Source organism: Chelonoidis abingdonii, chromosome 9 (assembly GCF_003597395.2).
Source record: "Chelonoidis abingdonii isolate Lonesome George chromosome 9, CheloAbing_2.0, whole genome shotgun sequence".
NCBI classification, from domain to species: Eukaryota; Metazoa; Chordata; order Testudines; family Testudinidae; genus Chelonoidis; species Chelonoidis abingdonii.
The window spans coordinates 85679518-85695800 of record NC_133777.1 but is presented as its reverse complement, the minus strand read 5'-3'; the positions used below and the strand labels follow the sequence as shown (position 1 = coordinate 85695800).

General features: G+C 63.0%; 2 protein-coding genes across 2 annotated transcripts in view; one reads left to right on the top strand and one right to left on the bottom strand.

Moving 5' to 3' along the window:
* The window catches only part of IDH2 (isocitrate dehydrogenase (NADP(+)) 2), a 15912-nt gene extending 5701 nt beyond the window's left edge, over positions 1-10211 (top strand). Inside the window, exons 7-11 of the mRNA XM_075069767.1 lie at positions 6710-6861; positions 7043-7155; positions 7423-7520; positions 7808-7900; positions 8354-10211. Of these exons, the coding sequence (XP_074925868.1) occupies positions 6710-6861; positions 7043-7155; positions 7423-7520; positions 7808-7900; positions 8354-8441 (544 nt within the window). The 3' untranslated portion in view covers positions 8442-10211. The remainder of the gene's footprint in view (positions 1-6709; positions 6862-7042; positions 7156-7422; positions 7521-7807; positions 7901-8353) is intronic.
* On the bottom strand, positions 10133-15926 carry ZNF710 (zinc finger protein 710). Its single transcript, XM_032794220.2, has 4 exons — positions 14444-15926; positions 13105-13296; positions 12451-12625; positions 10133-11289 (listed from the first exon to the last, which is right to left on the bottom strand). The coding sequence occupies exons 1-4, from the start codon at positions 15899-15901 to the stop codon at positions 11117-11119; spliced, it is 1998 nt and encodes a 665-aa protein (XP_032650111.1). The 5' UTR covers positions 15902-15926; the 3' UTR covers positions 10133-11116.
* Between the last annotated feature and the right edge of the window lie 357 nt (positions 15927-16283).

The window sequence follows — 16283 nt, the reverse complement described above, 5'->3', positions numbered from 1 at the left end:
AAAAAAGAGAGAGAGTCGCCCAACAAACTCCCGAACCCATCAAACACCCCGCACAGGCCAGCACCAAGTGTCGAGGGAAAATGCGAGGGAAAATGGGACCTCGGAGAGAGCGACCCTGCGGAAATAGGACGCTTCCTGGAAGAATTAGGACACAGAAGGCTGGCCCCAGGACGAGTCCAACGCATACCTCAAATCCCAGGCCTGACCAGATGGAGAGCCCTCTCTAGGCTGGACATGCCATCCGCAGTCATCTGCTCCTCCTCTAGAAAGAGCCGCAGCCGGCAGCAGCCAGGGTGAGTGGGTGCCCGAGTTGGCCCTGTCAGCAAGGCGGGGGCAGGCTGGACTGGACCACCAACCCCTAGCAGTGCTCTGGTCCAGAAGAGAACCAAGACAGGAAGGAAGGGCTACGCCTGAGCGACCTGGAATACGGCAGGGTTGCGAGAAAAAGCGAGGGAGGGCTCAAAACAGCAGGGAGCATAAGGTTGGGGGCAATCCGCCCCAGCCTGAGGTGAACAGATTGAAAACACCTGCAAGAGACCAGGGTCAGCCTCCACTGAGCACTGGACAGGGTCAACTGGGAGCGATCAGGTTACTGGCCGGCCACAGGCGATGGGGAGGTGTTCCCGACGGAGGGCTCGGGGCGGGCCCGCGGAGAGGGGCACCGGTCGGGCCCCGGGGTGCCAGGGAAAGGAGTCCCAGGGGGCCAGTAGGGACCCGGCCTGGGTCTCCGGCTGGAGTCACGGAAAGGGGTGCCGTGGCAGGTGGTGGTCGTAGTGCCTAGATGGGAGCCGGGCCCGAGGGGGGCCCCCGGCGGGTGCCGGAGACGAGTCGCCCGCGGGGGCACTAGGGGCGCCGGGAGCCGGGCTCCCAGGGGCGGCAGCCAGGGCCGAAGGGCGCCGCGAGCCCGGGGCGCAGGGCGGGAAACAAGAGCCCACATAGCGCAGGAGCGGCCCGCCGGGGCCGCGCCCCCCCGAGGGCCGCGCGCGCTGCCGCCCAATGCGCGGAAGCGCCAACCGGGCGGGGCCGCCACAACGTTGTCCGGCCGCTCGAGTGCGCGGCCCGCGTGCCCGCTGCGTCGCGATGCGCGAATACCCCTCGGCGCAGCCCGGCGCTCGCCGCGCCGCCCCCGCCTGACTCCGCCTCCCGCCGCCCTGCCCGCCCCGCGCGGGCGCGCAGCAGCCGCGGCGCCAGCTGTGAGTCCGGGCGGGAAAGGCCGCGTGACTGAAGGCAGCCGTCCGACTGGCCGGCCCGGCCCGGCGCCCGGCCGAGGGAAACCTGGGACGGGCCCGCCTTACGGGCCCGGCTCTCCTCCCGACTTGGGCCCGGGCTCTGCGCCACGGCGCGGGCCCCGGGGCCGCCCGGCCGGTCTGCGGCGGGCCGGGCCCGCCCGGCGCTGCACCGAAGCCGCCGGCGCGCGGACCCCCGCCAGCCCCAGCCCTCTACTGCGCCGACGGGGGCGGGGCCGGTCCTCTGCAGCGCGCTCCCTCCCGCCCGGTTGCCGATCCCCTGGGGGAAAAAGCTCCAGCGCGACGCCGAGCGGGCAGCGACACTGGCACCTGCACACGGGCTCCAGGAACGGGCGGCCCGCTCCCACAGCCGGAGCGGGCCGTTGTGCTCGCCTGGGGGGTGCCAGCCGCTGCCGCCCCAAATTGGCTGCCAGCCAGCGTGGAGACGCCGTGGGTATCCGGCCCCGCTGGCTCCTGCGGTGCAGCTGGGCACGGGGACTTTCGCCTCCAGGAGCCAAAACGGGTCTGAACGCCTGGGAGCTCTCCCGGACAGTGGTCAGCGACAGCCCTAGGCGCAAGCGCCGAGGCCTGGGTGCCTGAACGCGAACCGTCTTCAAGCGCAGGAAATGCCAGCCCTCCCTCCGGCCAGTCTGGTCTGCGGGTCCGCGTCCTCGCCCTTGCTGACCCAGGGCAACCAGCCTGGCCTCTGGGCGCCGATCGGGCACGCGGCCCCCAGCAGCCGACCGTTCGGCGTCAGCGTCTGGTGATCGGAAAGGAAATCCTCAACGGGCACCAAGGACCTCCGAGCATGGACCCTGGGCCGGCTAAAGAGCGCTGATTCAGGGGCAGGGGGACAAAGGGCTCCAGCTGTAGGCCTCGTAATCCTTCGCCCCCCCCCTGGGCTGTGAAAAGACAAAGGCCGTCCAATGTTCTCAGGGCCGAGCTGCCTGGAAGCGCTGCCGCCAATCGTAAGATAGCCGGCCCTCCTGTGCAAGTGGCCTACCGGGCGCGTCCCCTCCTAGCGACTGGTCGGAGCTGGATCAAGCCTGCGCAATCAGCACGGATGAAAGGACGAGTCTGCTCGAAAGTCGTGGCAAGCTGAAGAAGGAGCCACAGCTGGCAGCAGGACTAGATCCAAGGTGCTAAATCACTTTCCCTTAACAGAACTGCCGCCCTGAATCCCACGTGAGAAACCGCACTGAGAGGCCCATGTTCCAGTCACCGCGGCGAGCGGCACAGCGCTTGCCTTGGGCCACGGGGTGGGGGGCGAGGCTGAATGCCCCAAGCCAGCAAGTTGGGCTGGCTGCTCCAGAGGGCCCGTCCCTGGCGCTCTGCGCGAGAGCTGGCAAGTTACGGTTCCTGGGGCATTGGACTGAGCGCCCCAACCATGGTCTCAGGTCAAAGAAGCCGGCAGACCGCAGCGCGTGGAACCAGACGGGTATCTCGAATAAACTCGGAGGGCCCCGCGGAGCTGGCTGCCCCACCTCGCCACGGTGTGCTGGCTGGGCAATGGCCTGGGTCGGGATCATGCTCCAGGGGGCAGTGACAGCCAGGTGCTCGCCTAATCTAACGGATCAAGTGGCCAAGCAGTGGAATGACGGATAGATAACTGCGGAATCAACTGGGAGTCTAAAAGAACGTAGGGCGGGGCATGGATGGTCTCAGGTGGCAGAGCCGTGCCCCTTTGCAAGGGACCAGTCTCGGGGATGGGAAAACTCGGTTGCCCCCGACTGGCTGCGGCGCTGGGGAATGGCCATTCACACACACCACAACTAGGCCATACCCATCCGCGCCTTGGTGAGCGGTCGCTCCATGCTGCCGGCAGCACAAACGTGTGCCAGAACAGCTGCAGGCGCTCTGGGAGGCGGGTTCCGAAGCCCCAGAAGGACGCAGTCTTGCCCCATGGATCTCTGGCTCCCCGACCTGGGCGTCCCAGCCAGGAAACAGGCTGTCTACCTCTCCCAGGCTTTGGCAGCTCCCGCAGGAGAGAGCCGGAAGTGGCCCCAAGCGGGAAGGGAGCCAGCACCAAGACGCGTCACGTTCCTACCTCAGCCCAGCTGCGTCGTACCGGGAGGCGGCCCAGAGCATGTCCAACCCTTGCACCGGACACCGCCGCAGAGCTCCAGGGCAGTGCCCCACTGAAAGCACACCCGCACCTACCCTCCACAGCTGATCCGTGCCAATCGTTGACGGACGAATACTGTCGACTGGCCTGCCAAACCGGACCAACGGACGACCACTCACCACGACTCGGCGCGGCCACTCCAAAATACAGGGGCGTGAAATAGCGCCACTATCACCCTATCAAGCCAGAGGAATGCAGAGGCAGCTGCCGGGGAGGGGCGAAACAAGGACCCTGGGCAACGAGCCCCATCTCACCTGGAGGCTCTGGAACTCCCATGGAGGCTGGCTGGGCCGGCCTGACTCTCTGCGGGGCCTGCCCCTCCTCCCCTGCGACGTTCCTGGGCCTGTGGGGCATCCAAGCCTCGGTCCGGCGCCAACCTCGGGCGGCAGCAGAGGCACCTCTCTTGCCGGCCTCTGACCTCGTCCGACAGATCCATGTGCAGGCAGTCCGGCAGCGTGACACCTACCTGTCTGCGCAGGCTAGCGGGGTGGGCGCCAGGGCTGGGGGAGGCAGGCCATGGCACATCTACCCCCACCCATGCCCTATTAATCAGGCTGAAGAAACGATTGTGACAGACCCAACGCATCGATCCGATAACAGCCTGTGGGACTGTTTCCCAGGACCACATCTGCAAGAAATCCTGCGCGTCCCGGCTGGTCACCATCACATCGGCAGACATGCCCAGGCGGACAGGGTGACCGCCACTGAGGCCTTGTGGTGCTTTTCTTGGCGCAGGCAGGGGTGCTGGGCGGGGTTGGGGCTGCTTGGCAGCGACGGCCAGTGGGCCGGCATGGGATGGATCAGAGGGCCGAGTCAATAACTTTGGCTCCCTGTCATACATGCAGGCCACGGGAACTTCGTTGGACCGGTCCGTGACGGTTCAAGATGGGTGCACCCGAACGGAGGCAGTGCTGTAAGGAGTGGAGTTAACACTTCCTGGCGGGGTGTTGCATTGGATGTACAACACGGACGAGTGAGAGCGGTGGCGCTGCCGTTGTTTCCCACGCACCTGGCAGGAGTGCGCGGGTGGAGAGCTGACGCAGCCCTCTTGCAGGGCTGCCCCGGCGTACAGACCCGCGCAACCTGCTGGCGCTGCACAGCCCGCATGTTCGCGCCGGAGAGCCACCCGCGGCGCAATGAGGGTCTGGGCCGCGGAACAGGCAAGCCGTAGTCTGATGTGGAGCCAAATGAACCGATGCTGGGGACGGCTCTTCTCTCCCTTGGGCGTTGGCAGTTGACTAACGACTACCCCTATGAGGCTGCCACTCCACGCCCCGCCACCGCACGGGAGGAGCCGTCCGCCCTTGCCCGCCAACACAGGGGCGCCAAGAAGAAACCAGTTGCCCCTGCGCGCAAGGAGCAACTGCCGCAGCTGTGTCCTCCTTGCAGTCGACCGGCGGGCCATATTAGCTTCCAAAGTGACGCAAGAAGCATTACCTCGTCACGAGCACGAAACACCCAAGGCCTACACCCTCAAGACGCTCCAGGAAATTTCGTCGACAGTACGGCAGCCTCCGACCCTCCTGCGCCGTCGCACAGATTTAGAAATATAATAGGAGAGAAGTAATTTGAATGGCACAGTAGAAATGAAATGAGGAGCCCCAACCCCCGAGACAAGGCTGCGAAACGTGAGTTGGATCTGTCATAGAGGAGAGCCAAGTTGCGGGGGCGACAGTATTATGTAAAGCAAAAGAGCAAAGAAGGAATAGGGGGACGCGAGGAGGGTGTCGGGCAACAAAAGCCCCCCCAGCCCCGGCTCGACGCCCCGCGTGTGGGGGGGGCCACCGGCAGGCTGAAATCAAGGCACCCCAGCCTCCCTCGCTAACAAGCGAGCACCAGACAGATGGTGGGTGGTCTTAGGCCAGTCGTGCCCCACCAGCCCGCGTAACCCAGCGGCCCCCTCTGGGGGGTCTTTGCAGCCCCCCAGCCGCCGCTAAGGCGCCCCCGCTTGGCCTGGCAACGGCCCACAGCTCCCCCCGTAAAACAGCGCCCGCGGGGGGCCCTGCACTGCACCCCCACCCGCTCCTACCATCGCTCCTGCGGGCCCTGCCGCCCCAACCCCGCCGCCAGCGCTCCTGCGGGCCCTGCACGCCCCCCGCGCCGCTAAACAAGCGCCTGCTGGGGGGGCCTGCACTGCCCCACCCCGCACGCACACGCGCCCGCGGAGGTCCTGGAACTGCCCTCAACCGCACTACAGGCGGTGTGCCATAAACCCTCCACCCGCTGCAAACAAGCGCCCCCTGCTGGGGGGCCCGCCGCCCCCAAGCTCCCTCCTCAACGCGCGCCCTCGGGGGCTGCACAGCCCCCACCACGCCCGCTAACAGGCCGCCCCGGGGGCCCTGGCATGCCCCCCACCGCTCCCTACAGCGCCCCCGCGGGGCTGCCTGGCCCACCGCCGCACAGCGCCCCTGCTGGGGGTGGCTGGCACTGCCACCCAGCCCCCCTACAGCGTCCTCTGGGGGCTGGCAACGCCGCCCAGCCCCGCGCGCTACAGGGCCCCTGCGGGGCCTGCACGCCCACGCCCGCCATGCAACAAGCCTCCGCTTGGAGGGGGGGTGGCACGGCCCCCAGCCCGCCCCACAGCCACTGCGGGGGGCCCCTGCACGCCCACCCACCGCCTACAGCCCCTGCTGGGAGGGCCCCTTCTGCACCCCCCCCAGCCCCGCGCCCTACAGCGCCCCCGCTGGGGGGGGGCCCCCATGCCCCCCCGACCCCGCCCCGCAGCGCCTTGCGGGGGGGGCCCCGCCTGCCCCGCCCAGCCCCGCTCCTGCAGCGCCCCTCTTAGCTGGGGGGCCCCGGCACGCCCGCACAGGCCCGCCCCACAGCGCCCTGCTGGGGGGGGGCCCCGCAGCCCCCAGCCCCGTCTCACAAGCCCCTGCTGGGGGCGGCCCCCCGGCACTGCCCCCCCAGCCCCGCTCCTACACGCCCCCTGCTGGGAGGGGGCCCCCGGCACTGCCCCCGCCAACCCCCACCCGGCCCCTGCGGGGGGGGGGCCAACGGGGGGGGGCCCCCGGCACTGCCCCCCCAGCCCCGCTCCCTACAGCGCCCCCTGCTGGGGGGGGGGCTGGCACTACTCTCCAGCCCTGCTCGCTACAGCGCCCCCTGCTGAGGAGGGCAGGACCAGCATACTGTATGGTAGCAGCCCTGTAGGAGTGGCTCTCTGGGGGCAGTCCACGCTGGAGGCTAGGCCCTGGTGCTATTATTTCCAAGGCCCATGAAGCTGTTTATAGCCAGTGTCTAGAAGCAGCTGCCCTTGGGGAGATGCAGAGGGTACCCATCACTGCACATCCTGTCTGAGCTGCGGGGGCTCTCTGGGTGGGGGCAGGGGCTCCCGGTGACCCTGCTCTCGGCTCCCCAGGCACTACAAGACAGAGTTTGACAAGCTGAAGATCTGGTATGAGCACCGGCTCATTGACGACATGGTGGCCCAGGTGCTGAAATCCTCCGGCGGCTTCGTCTGGGCCTGTAAGAACTATGATGGGGACGTCCAGTCGGACATCCTGGCTCAAGGTAATGCTGGGCAGGGGGGCCACCACACCCAGACCCTGCTGTGGGGAGGGGCTGGGGGTTGGGGCCGTGCCGCTTGGCCTGGCTGGGTAGGGCAACCTTGTGCCCAAGGCATCTCCCTGCAGGATCTGCCCAGGGCAGCCTCCCGGGACTTCTCCTGAGCCGACTCTGCCTCGTGTTCTAGGGTTCGGTTCCCTGGGCCTGATGACCTCCGTCCTGGTGTGCCCCGATGGAAAGACCATAGAAGCTGAGGCAGCCCATGGCACTGTCACTCGCCACTACCGGGAGCACCAGAAGGTGGGTGCTGATTCCCTTGCTCCCGGGCCCAGTGCAGTGTGTGGAGTCTGTGTTCACACTCTGGGTGAGGGAGGGGCTGGGGCCGGGGCCTGGCCTATGTTCCTGCCTGAGCTTGCCAGGTATGGGGTGGGATCTGGGGTCCCTCCCAACAGCTCTGCAGGGGGAAGCGGTTGCACTGCTTATTGCAGGCTGCCTAGAGCCTCAGGGTGCTGGGTCAGGCCAGTGTCTCCCTGGTGCTAGGTATTCTGATGCTATGTCCCCCCACAGGGACGACCCACCAGCACTAACCCCATTGCTAGCATCTTTGCCTGGACGCGTGGCCTGGAGCACAGAGGCAAGCTGGACAGTAACCCGGATCTCATAACGTAAGCATTGCGCCGGAGCACCAGCCTGGGTGCAGGGCTGTAACTCTGTTTCCTGGAGACTGGAGCCTTGCCTCAGCTGCTGGGGGGGCTGACACTCTCTTTGGGGCTAATGTGGCCTGCGATGGTACCAGGCCCTGGGTTGCTTGTGTGGAAGGAGCCTGGCTGGCCCCATGTCAGGATAACACGGCTCCTTGGCCAGCCCTGAGACTAGAGGGCCTTCAGGAGGACAGGCTGCAGCAGGGAGGGAAGTAGGGGTGCAGGCTGTGACTGTGCTGTCTCTCCGCCAGGTTTGCTCAGACTCTGGAGAAGGTCTGCGTGGAGACAGTGGAGAGTGGAGCTATGACAAAGGACCTTGCAGGCTGCATCCATGGACTCAGCAAGTGAGTGACTCACGGGGGGGGCCTGAGTGCTCCGGGGCTCTGATCACACACTGCACTGCTGCCCCTGCTATCCAGCTGCCACCTGCTGCCTTCCAACCCCAGGGGCCCTTCAGCACCACCAAAAGGCCAGTGCTGCAGGGGGTGGGTGATATCTTTGTCCCAGCTGGCTCTGCAGCACCTGCACCCTGAGCTGTCGGGCTTGTGGGGGTGCTCTTGTGCTGGGAATTGGGACAGGATGGGGCCCCTGTGCTCCGTGGCTCGGGGAGGAGCTGGAGGCTTGACTCTCACACAGCAGATACAGTGGGGTCCCTGCTCTTGCTGCCATGTGGGGCAGGAGGCTGCAGGGGCCTGTAGCCCCCCCTTGTCAGTCAGGCCAGACTCCCCAGGTGCTGCGCTGGCAGCGGGAGAGACTGCCAGGGCAGTCCCCCCTGACCTTCTGCCCTTGTCTTTCAGCGTGAAGCTGAACGAGCACTACATGAACACCACGGACTTCCTGGACACAATCAAGAACAACTTGGACAAAGCCCTGGGCAAGCAGTAGAGGCGAGGGGCTGCTTGGGGTGGGGGCGGGGTAGAGGTGTCCGTCCATCTGTAGCAGCACCAGAGCCAGGCGGTTTACCTCATTTTTAACAGATAGGAGCTAATGCTGCTCTGAGCTCATGGACTGGGCCCAGGAACACTCGGATTAGTTTTTATAACATGTTTTTTAAAGTATTTCTAGGAGCGTGAGGGCCAGGGGCTTGTGGCCAGGCCTGGCCAGCGCTGCCAGTCATGTGCTTAATTTATGTAACCTCCTCTGACCTCATGGTGCCAAGTATAGCTAATAAACCTCTTCACCCAGCTGCCCTCCTGCTCTCTGCTGCCCAGAAAGGTTAACAGGTCACTGGCAAGTTGCAGCTACTCCACACCCCCATGGTTGCCTTGCTGGTCCCTGTAAGGCCCTAGCAAGCTCCCACATTTGCCTGCAGGGCCAGGCCTGGGAGATCACCCAGGTAAAGGCTGTTACCTAGAACGATTTTTAAACAGCTCTCCCAGGGAGGGAACTCCAGTGCACCTGAGAGCATTGCCTGCATGAGACCAGTGCCTGTGCTGTGCACGCAGTGCAGTGACAACAGGAGCTGCGCACACTGCTGCTGTCGTCTGCTCAACCTGCATCTCTGCCCATGGGCCAGGCCTGCCTGTGAGGGCTAAGAGCAGCTCGCCTAGAAGAGGCTGTGCAGAGAACGCGGCAGGGAGCGAGCGGCTGCCTTGGCAGTCAGAGCCTGCTTCACCTTGCCGCGTCAGGGTGAACGCTGTAGGCTGGTAAGTGGGGACACAGAGGAGCACCCTGGACCCTGCAAAGAACATAGGCCAGCACTGGCAGCTAGGGCTGAATGGCTACCTAGTTCTTGGGCAGCTTTGAGAGTCCCTCAGCATTGTTGTGGCAGGGGGAAAAGCGACCACAAAGCTGGAGCTGCCAGTGGCTGAGCACCCCAGTAGGGCCTGGCCAGGGCATTGCTCAGCAGGCTAGGTTAGCTTGGCTGTGGACTAGCCCCTGCCATCTCCCAGGTGGGGCCTGGTCCCTCTGTGCTGGCAAAGTCTTTTACCATGTGTTCAGCCCTGGAGCCCTGCCTGGCGCCAGCTCACATGGGGCCTGCCTTGCTTGGACCATAACTCTAGCCTTGACTGCTGCCCCAAGCAGATGCAGGGGGCAGTATGGAGGCAGGGTCTCTGCTTCTCCCCCAGGCTGCCCTCTCCAGCCCAGCAGCCAGTGCTGGGCTTTGCCTCCTTAATTGCTGTTTCCACACAGCTCCAGCCTCTGCCCTCACTGGATCTTGCACTTTAGGGCAGTGCTGGCTCCTGGGGACACACCCCCAGGGCAGGTTCCTGAACCTCTTGGGCCATTGACATTTAGCAGAGATGTCATTCCTGCTGGGCTGGAGTCCAGAGTTCCCTGTAACAGCCCTAGCTCCTGCCCCCAGGGTTAACCTCCTTGGCACCACTGCTGGGGGCGGGGCCTCTGCAGTTACTCCAACCACAGGGCAGAACTCCCCTCCCCAAGCAGCAGACTAGAGCAGTGACAGTGCCTTCCACCACCACCCTCCCCTCGGGTTCGCTAGGCCCATCTTTGTGGGCAGCAGGCAAACATGGTCCCTTTCCTTCAGGGAGTGACAGCAACTCAGGGTCCCCGTGCAGGATGTGCTCTCCCCTGGGAGCCCTGCACCCCCAGCTCACACACATGTTACACAGCTTTACAAAGGAAGGTGGTTGGATTTATCCTTTAACTGCTCAGCGCACCTGAAAAAAATAAATTACTTTCAAAATACCACCATTTCTCAGCTTTGTACAGGTCTGTCCTTTAAACACAGCACCCAGCCCCAAGCCTCCCCCAGGGGTCGGTAAGAAAATATTCTGTGTACACAGGGCTCGCCCCAGCTTTGCTTTGCAGCAGCACCTTTCCCTGCCACTCCTGGGTGACACCAGAGCAAGTGTTCCTGGCCCCAGGGTGGGCTAAGGGAGGAGAGCAAGAGAGCCCCCCTGTGCATGGCTGCTTCATGGGGTGGGGGTGGCTGCAGGGTGAGTCCAAGTGTCTCCTAGGCAGGATTGGGCTGCAGTCCCCACCACAGCAGACTAGGGAGGAGGTAGAATATAATTAATGCTCAGCAGGTTCTGGACCATGTCTTTCCCTACCTGGGGCTTCAAGTATGGGGGCCAGAGCGCATCTCTTCTAGTGCACCCTGGGGCAGAGCCTAGGAGCCAGAGCTCCCTCCCAGGGCCCCAGCCTGAACACTATGCTCACACTGCACCCCTGAGACCCCTGAGGCAGGAATGAACACAGGGCTCTCGGCTCTTCCCCTGGGTCAGGGAGGGGGGAGAGGAGAGGCAAGAAAGGGGCCCTGAGAGAGGATGACCCAGGTGAGAGGCCTGCCGGCTCACTCCAGCTTGGACAGCCTCAGGAGCCAGGGGCTCGCTATGTCACTTCTTGGGCTGGTGACTGAAGGCTACTGCCTCCTGCAGCCCAGGTCCAGCCTGGTACAGCCAGGGCTCAGAGCCACCCTCGTTTCCTCCTTCACCATGGAGCATCAGCTTCCCTGGGCTCAGCCAAGCGCCATAGGGCAGCCCTGCTGAGCATGGCTTTTGGTTCTGGATGCTGCAATGGGAGACAGGAGCTTGTTTTCCCCATGTCACTGCCTGTCGCCACCGTGCACCTGGCTGGGCCTGGTCCCCGTCTCTCAGCTACAACACATTGTAATAGGCCATTTCCTTCATAGCCTGCTCTGTCAGTGCGTTTTCAGCCGGCGGGTTGCCCACCCCTGTGTAATCATAGGTGTTCTCCTCCTCATACTCCTCCATTTCCTGCTGGGCATCCAGCTCCGTGTGCTCTGCCCTGGTCAGTTCCATCATGGGATCTGGGAACAACAACACATGTGCGATGTGGGCTGGAGTGAGCACGGCCCAGCAGCACACCCAGAGGCAAGGGGGCGTTTCTGGCACCCACCTACCGTGGAGAGCTGGTCCCAAACCCTCAGGACTGCACAGCGGGCTGGGGGGCTAGACAACTGTCTCTGATGCTCCTGGCAGGTGGGGCTTTCACATTAGTGGACAGCTGGGGGGTGGGGGGGACACGCTGTCATGCCTGCCCAGAGCTGGTCTGCCAGGAAAAGGGGGCGAAGGGGGCAGCCCCTCCCCTCACATTCTGACCCACACCGGCAAGGTCTCTTCAAGGCTCTGGAGCAGTGGCAGGTGGCTTTGCACTCTGGGGCCCAGGCTTCAGACTTTGTAACACTGTGCCTGAGTGCCAGGCAGCATGGGTGTGCTGTGTCCCAGCTGGCTCACACGCCCAGTGGGACACTAGCTGCCCCATGGCGTGCTTCTGTCTCTGGGGCAGAGTGATTACAGCAGGAGACACGAGCCAGCACCCCAGGTACAATGCGCTTCTGGGGCCATGCAGATGGTTTTCCAATTGCAGCAGTATAGCAGAATCTTAGCTTTCGTTAATGGGCGTACAGCACTAGATGAGAACCCATGACCGAGGCACAGCCCATGGAGGGAGGCTGCAGTCATCTTGAAACAACAGCTCTGAGCTGCAGGGGTCCCACTGGAGGCTAGAGTCTGAACACTAAATACAGACAATTAAATGTCAACATCATTAGCTATTTCACTGCAGAACCGGCCAGCTAAAGCATCTCGCCATCCCTGGGGGAGGGAGAGCCAGAGCCTGGGAATACAGAATTCCATCCCCTAACAAAGTCACCTCAGCCCCAGCCAAAGGGAGGGGACGGCGGAGGTGCACCCTTGATATTGCCCGAACTGCTAGCTTCCACCTGACAGCCTCTGTGCTGCAAGGACATGTGTAGGGCATTGCACACACACACGCTGTGACCCAATGGAGGGCTAGCGACAGCAGCGACCAGGAGCCTGGGTTAGTATGGGACCCGCTGTGCAGCACAGCTCCTCAAGCTAGCGGGTTGCCAGAGAGCAGCAGGGTTTGGCCAGATCTCTTAGCAGGTGCCCTGTCAATGCTGGATTCCTCTCCCCGGCCAGGAGCCCCAGCAGCCCACCACACCCACCTTGGCTATCCAGGCTGATGTCCATGACCCCATGTTTGACCTTCATGTGCCGGCTCAGGTTGCCTTTCAGGTTGAACTTGCTGGAGCAGTAGGGGCATTTGAAGGGTTTGCTCCCTGCATGCAGATGCATGTGTCCCAGCAGGTTGTACATGCGGTTGAAGGACTTCCCACAAACCTGGGAACAGGCCACCAGTTAGCCAAGCCCCATCCCGTCACTGCCCCCACCACCAGCCGCCTTAAGGGTCTGGGCTTTCCAGCAAGCCCTGCAGATTGACTACCCCTGTCTTTTCCACATAGACCTGAACTAGCTGCTCACGTTCTGTCTCATCCCTCCGCCCGGACCCCCCTTCTGGTCTTGGGTTGGCGAGACTGGGTGTGAATTTTAGTGCTCATGGAAGTGAGGGGCTCAACGCGGGTACATGCACGTCAAACTCCCCTCCCAGCTTTGCCGACAGGCCCCAGTGCGGAGCTGTGGCCCCTGCTATCCCGGAACAGAGACTGCAAGCCAGGCTGAACTGTTTGGTGCTGCAGATATGGGGGCACTGGTGACCTTAGCCCAGGCTGGCTGGTGCCCTGTGGAGGTGAAGCATGGGCATGTCAGCCCCAATGAGGGGGCCACCCCCCAGAAGGATTTTGGAGGCTCCCAGAGGGTACCTTGCATTTGAATGGCTTCACCGGCGAGTGCACGATCATATGGGTCTTGAGGGTCTGCTTCTGCACAAAGGTCTTGAAGCAGATGTGACACTGGTATGGACGGACGCTGGTGTGTATGAGCATGTGCCGCTTCATGTTGGCCTGCAGGGTGAACTCACGCCCACACACCTCACACTTGAATTCTTTCACACCCTGAAAGGGTCACAGGAATTGTGAGCATGATGGTAGCATACCGAAGAATACCACACAAATGGAAACGAACTGTCTGAATTGGAGTGTGCATATTTAGTGGGGACCCGCCCCCGCCAGTCCATTGAACAGGAGGCTCCCTGCATGGAGCACAAGAACGCCTCTGACCAGCTCAGGCACGTTCAGCAGCACATCAGTCTCCCCCAGTGACCGTGAGGGGCACGGTGCAGAGACTAGGGGATCTAAGGACTTGCCTCTGCTCCTGAGAAACTGCTGTATAGGACACAGAGCATAAGGAACAAAGGGTCAGTGTGACCAACTTGTCTGCACTTCCTTCAAAATCTTTCCTGTTTCCTCACCCACCCCAGCCTTCTCTGCCTTCTGCATAAACAGTCACAGGGATCCCCCAAAGCCAACCCACCTTCCCTGTGAGCTGAGCCCAGGGGCCAGAGAGCCTGTGTGGGGAATCCTGCCCCCCTCCTTTACTCCTAGCTCCCCCTCAGCGGAGCAGGAAGTGCCTCTGGGTGCCTTCGGCACCTCCTTTGGCAGGAGAGCAAGAACTATTCCCTTCGGGCCTGGGCTGCAGGTGCCCCAGCTGGCTGGAAGCTCCTGGCCATTCCAGTGGACAGGACATGGCCAGGGCAGAACGCAGACTGCTAAACCTGCCTGAGCCCTGTGGACAGACCTGGCCGGCTCTCTGGGGAAGGGGCGCTGGGAACGAGGGGCAGACTGGGCTCTAAGAGTGTTGCATTCTGCTTTGCACACAGGCTGAGCTGGGAGAATTGCTCCCCCTAAGAGGCAGAACACACTCCAGTCTCAGGGCCAAAGTCAGAGTGACAGAGTGGCCAGCCAGCCCCACAGCACCCATATTGCACTGTCCCCGCCCCATAAGCAGGGAAGGCATACCCCAGAGTACCCCGCACAAGGGAAAGGAGGTCACACAGGTCCCTGGGAACTCAGATGTCCTTTTGTCCTACCAACAAAATGAGTCATCAACACAAACCAGACAGCTAGCTCGAAGGGCTAGGTCCTTGCCTAAGCCCGAGCCCCGATAGGGACAGTCAAAGCTCTAAGGAACTGAAATCGTCTCCTCCCCCGGCCCCTGCTCTCTGGGGCAGGGAAAGGCCTCGGCCTCAGCGGCTCCTTGCACCTTGTGCGTGAGCGAGTGTTGCTTGAGGTGGTGGATCTGGCTGAATTCCATGCCGCACTCGGTGCAGACGAAGGGCCGGACGTTCTGGTGCTTCAGCATGTGGTTCTGCAGCTGGCTGCGGTAGTGGAAGGACTTGCTGCACTCCAGGCACTGGTAGAGCGTGGGCCCCTGGTGTGTGGAGAGGTGGCGCTTGAGCTGTGTCAGCGTGGAGAAGTCCAGCCCACACTCCACACACACATGGCAGCGCCCGTTCTCGTGCTTCACCTCGTGGGCCTTCAGCTCGCTGGGATAGGCGAAGCCCCGCCCGCAGAAGTGGCAGCTGTACGGCTTGATGTCGCTGTGCAGCAGCATGTGCCTCTTCAGGTGGCTGGTCTGTGTGAAGGCTTTGCTGCACACGTCGCACTTGTGCGGCCGCGTGCCCTGGTGCGTCAGGAGGTGCGTCTGCAGATGGCTGGGCTGCTTGAAGAGCTTGCTGCAGTGCGGGCAGGAGTGGGGCTTGATGCCGTTATGGCCCAGGATGTGCGTCACCAGGTTGTACTTGGAGGTGTAGGATTTCTCGCACATGCGGCACTGCCAGCGCTTCTGGCGGTCCCCTGCCTCCACCAGGTAGGAGTCATCGATCTGCACGTTGATGTCCAGCCGGTCCAGCTGGGCCTTTTTGTTGCGCTCAGTGTTGACTCCAGCCGTGTCTGCATCAAAATCCGCTGGCTCCTGCCACGCAAAGCCCTGCTCGCTCTTCCTCTGCTCTGGCGACTCCGGCATAGGCCCCTCCAGAGACGCAGCGTTTGCCGCAAAGCTGCACTCGCTTCTGAGGGCCTCTGGCCCTGTGCCTGCCGGAGCCCCGCCCATGCTGGCCTCAGTGTAACTGAGCTGGACGGGGTCTGGACACCTGTGCTCGCAACTCCCCAGGCCCACCTCCTGCTGCATGTGTCTGCGCAGATGCCGCAGGCGCCGAGGCTTCCTGCCAAAAGCACTGAGGTCAATCATCTTCATGGCGCTGCTCTGCACGGTCTTCTCACAGCCGGACTCCTCGAAGCTGGGTGGGTGGCTGCTCTGCATCTCCTCCTTGCTGTCGCCAGGGCCGGGCACTTTGTACACCACCACCTCCTCCGCACCTGCAGGGTTTTCATACTTGACCTTGGGCATCAGCCTCACCGGGGGCCGCTTCCTCCTCCGAGTATGTTTTTCAAATGGAGTTTCTGCCTCCAGCTCCTCCTCCTCCGGTGCCTCGGCTGGGACGCAGCCTTCCTTCTCCAGCCTGTAAGCGCTTTCCGGATCTTCTGGTTCCACCGCGGCAGTGTCTGCAAGCTCATTTCCTAGTCCCGGAAAGAAGCCTCCGGGGCTGATGGTTGCGCCAAAGAGCTCGTTCTCGGACACCAAGCCCAAGACAGCAGCCTGTGCCAGGGACAGCACCACCACCGCATCCGTTTGAGTTCCAGAGTCAGTGAAGCGTTCCATCTCTCACCCCACGGCTAGGCTGTCATGGCTGCAGGAAGAGAGAGAAGGGCTCATTAACCTTTGTCAGAGCTGCATCCCACCCCACAAGCCCGGTGCCTCGAGAAGCCAGTCTGCTGTCATTGTGGGTGGCAGCACGGAGGTGCTGGCTAGCAGCCACGCCCTGATTACTGCTCTGGAACAGCAGCTTTGCTAACGAGCAGAGACCAACCTTATCAAGAGTGACCACTGATTCTCGGTGCCCAACTTGGAACACCTGGGCCTGATTTTCAGAGGTGCTGAGCGCTCCACTCCAGATGAAGCCCCTGGGAGCTGTGGCACTGAGCCCCTCAGAAAAATCAAAGCCCATGTTAAGATGTAGGCCCAAGAGGGAGCAGTCCCTGGG